Consider the following 3,533-nt stretch of genomic DNA (forward strand, 5'->3'; position numbering starts at 1 on the left):
GAGTGTTTCAAAACACAAAAAATAAAGCAGCAATAAATAGGGATTTAAATCAGAAGTGATTAAAAGTACGGTTTGGTTAAAACTCTTATACAGAGGGGAGGTTTAATTGGAATACTAACAATGGGATTTATTTTTTCCTGTTAACACAATCTACTGTTTGACAGGCATGTAATCATAATACATATTATAGCTCGAATAGTATCGGGTTCGGCTGTTGTTTAAATTCAGGTAACCTGATCGCACTGGATGTGAAAAAAATGCTCTAATAAACCAAGTTCTAGAACCTAAAGATCTTGCTGCAACTTTGTCCTATTTGCAATGAGATTTCCACAAACAGAAGATTATTTTGGGCCTTCATACAACATCCTCTAACCTTTGTCACTATCAGTGTGGGCTGTCATGAAATGTCAAACTACAAGCAACGGAAATGAAAGTCTCCCATTTAATAATCAGCCTAATTTCCTCTTTTAGGTTTATTTTGATGGCCCATAATAGCATAGCTGCACCCAACATACCCCCACTGAAGCATCTTAACTCCTTAAGCCCAGAGTGTCTTAGGAGCAAATTCTGCCTCAATATATATGAATTAAAGCAAGTAGAGCTCTCAAACTATCAATCGGAAATACAGTTGTTTTTATTTGTGTGACAGAAAGGCATTGAGAAATATTTTTCAGGTGGGACCACTATTTCAAATATCACCATGTCTGATTTACAGGTGATTAAACAAAGAACAAATGGAAAAAATGTAGCCTCGGCAACATTTTCTTCCAAAATAAACACTGCAAAACACCATGAAAGCCCATCTAAAACTCTGGATAAACCCTCAGACTTTATAGATCCACATCTTGACTATAACTCAAGCTAAATTTGACTGAATAAGTTGAAGCATGTTTGTTCCACAACGGTTTTAGTGGGATAGAGTGTTAGGTGAAAAATGTGATTTGGGCACAATGCCAAAACTGCAGAAATGCATTTTTCTACTCATAAAAAGGGAATATGGCCAGAGGAATGTGCTGAGTTACATTATTGGAGACCTTCTGCATAAGATAAAGCCTTTGTTTGATTGAAATTTACCAATAATATCAGCACACTGAAAAGAAAATAAGAATAACAGAGCAAGCTTATGTAACAGTTTCTTCACCTGAAATGGTCACACAATCACCTCAAACCCCTCCTTGGAAAGGTCTGAGCCTCCAGTTTCCATTAGGGGGTGTGGCTAAAAATGAAAATCTGTTGTTGCATTACTCCCGCAGAGTCACACATGTCAGGTGGAATTTTAACCTCTCACACCCTCAGGGGGTATAAATACATTTCTGCCTGACAAAAACACAAAAGTAAATCACTTATAGCCTCACAGCTATTAGATTTAAGAAGAAACTTTTGGTACGTTTGTAAAGGTAAGATGTCATAGAATGGTTTTCTGGTGTCAGCACCATTGTAGCTTTGACCCTGCCTGAAATATTAGGGACAAAATACAAAATATTTTGCATTTTTTGAACCTCGCCAAAATTTTCTTTGAAATAAACATTGCAAAACACTACCAAAATATTATTTATAGCACAAAAAAGTAGTACAGACTTTTAAATCTAAATGTTGTGTAAAAATATACCAAATTTGGACTCAATCAGATGAATCATATTTATTTTAGAATGGTATTAGTGAGAAATTTCTTAGGCGGAGAGGCCATTTTGGCACATTTATCCATAAATGTCACCAAACTTTGCCAAATGTGTTTTTTACATCAATACTGGGGGTTTGTTAAAATTACGAGGTCGTGAAAAAATTATTATGAAAGATTTTGAAGTGCCATTTGAAAGGCGTGTGCATGAAACACCATGTGACTGTGTTTTGGCCATTTCTAGAACTGGATCAGCATGAGCAGGTGTCAGATAGGCCCTGTATTGGACCCGCTGGACTAAAGGGGTTAAAGATGCAAGGAAGGAAACATGCGTTACAGCATGCCTATGAAGAAAATCCTGGAAAACTAAAAAAAAAGAGGTTTTTGGGGAGAGCTGAGGATAGAGCTGCCATTTCAGCCCTCTGGGTAAACCGAAGAGCTTTGTGTGAAGAAAGCGGAGATCTGATTTACCATCACCTCCTGTGTTCCTGCGTTGTATCCTCGCTCACCACAGTGTGCTGAGCGTCATTTAGCGTCGGCCATCCTAAACTTTGGAATCGGAAACTTTTTTATGAGGCCGATTCAGTTGGAAGTTGCTTCTTTTTTATTGATAAGCAATAAAATGCAAAGAATTTAAAATTACTCCATTGGATGTTACGTTTCGCATGTATTTGAATTAGATTTTACATGATGTCAAAAATTAAAAAGTTGAAAACACACAATTTTAGCATTGTACTTTGTCTCTTGAAGGTAGTGAATATATGAATGTTATAAACACCTCTGTCCCCTCCCTTCCCCCAGTCTGTCTCAGTACAGTGAGGAAAACATGATGGACCCCTACAACTTGGCCATCTGCTTCGGCCCCACCCTGATGTCTGTCCCCGAAGGCCATGACCAGGTCTCCTGCCAGGCTCACGTCAACGAACTCATTAAAACTATCATCATCCATCATGACACCATCTTCCCCGGCCTGCAGGACCTGCCAGGCCCGATATACACCTTCCCTGGAGCAGGGGAGGACTTCTGGTGAGGACAGAACGCTAACGGGTCGAACTGCCGGGATGTTTTTGTCCAAGTCTTTTCTAAACCACATTTTGGAGGAAAGGAGGGATTTATCTAAGGGCTGCCAGGGAGAGATTTGCTTGGCCTGTCTGAGCCACTCTGAGCCAGGAGACCATGGGAATCAGCTTACTGTCCATCACATGGGAGATTAAAGCCGCGTCTGAGCAGGTCAAGCAGCACACAGCGGTGCAAGCAGAGGCTAATTTTCAATCTCGGTCTACTAACAAGTCTTGGAGTGAGTTATAATGATCACTGACGCTCAGTGTAACTGGAAAGGTTTAAACGATGTAATCAAACTGTTGATGGCTGTGATTTATTGAGCTCCTAACTTAGAAGTCCAGCCTTTTATTACAGAATAAAATGACACTTGGGTTATTTTGTTTCATTTAGGCACAAACTGGAAAAATGATCTAGAAATAAGTAAAACATTTTCTTAAATTAACTGTATTTACCTTTAATTTGAGTAGGCAAATGAGGTAGTTTGCCATTGGGATGAGTATTTTTACTCTCAAAATAAGATAATTAGATAAAATGCACTTGAAACAAGACAATGAATTGTGTTCTCTTATTTTAAGTGTCAATTGTCTTGTTCCATTGGCAAATACTCTTTTTTTACCTCCTCAATCCAAGAACAAATGCACTTATTTTAAGAAAAAATTATTAATCTAGATTTCAATTTTTTCCAGTGTACTTTAACCCTGCTATAACTACAGTTACATATAGGCTATACTGGATTTACAATGATTTTATGCCAGTAGATTTATCAGAACAGGTACACTAAAAACTTTTATTCCTTCCTCCAATACAACTTTTATGTACGGTATTACCGTCTCTGTTTTTACTGCGCAATAAA

The 3,533-nt window shown here is 38.0% G+C and overlaps 1 protein-coding gene across 3 annotated transcripts in view; it reads left to right on the plus strand.

Annotated features, from left to right (window-relative positions):
- Positions 1-2,669, plus strand: part of LOC107083326 (SLIT-ROBO Rho GTPase-activating protein 2-like) — an 88,945-nt gene extending 86,276 nt beyond the window's left edge. For 2 of the 3 annotated variants that reach the window (XM_015372458.1, XM_015372459.1), the window contains exon 17: positions 2,420-2,669. In XM_015372458.1, coding sequence (XP_015227944.1) covers positions 2,420-2,648 — 229 coding nt within the window. In that variant the 3' untranslated portion in view covers positions 2,649-2,669. The remainder of the gene's footprint in view (positions 1-2,419) is intronic. The other variant, XM_015372457.1, reaches the window with a different exon arrangement.
- The last annotated feature ends 864 nt before the right edge of the window (positions 2,670-3,533 follow it).

This window comes from Cyprinodon variegatus, unplaced genomic scaffold, assembly GCF_000732505.1.
Source record: "Cyprinodon variegatus isolate N-32 unplaced genomic scaffold, C_variegatus-1.0 Scaffold72, whole genome shotgun sequence".
In the NCBI taxonomy this organism is placed as follows: domain Eukaryota; kingdom Metazoa; phylum Chordata; class Actinopteri; order Cyprinodontiformes; family Cyprinodontidae; genus Cyprinodon; species Cyprinodon variegatus.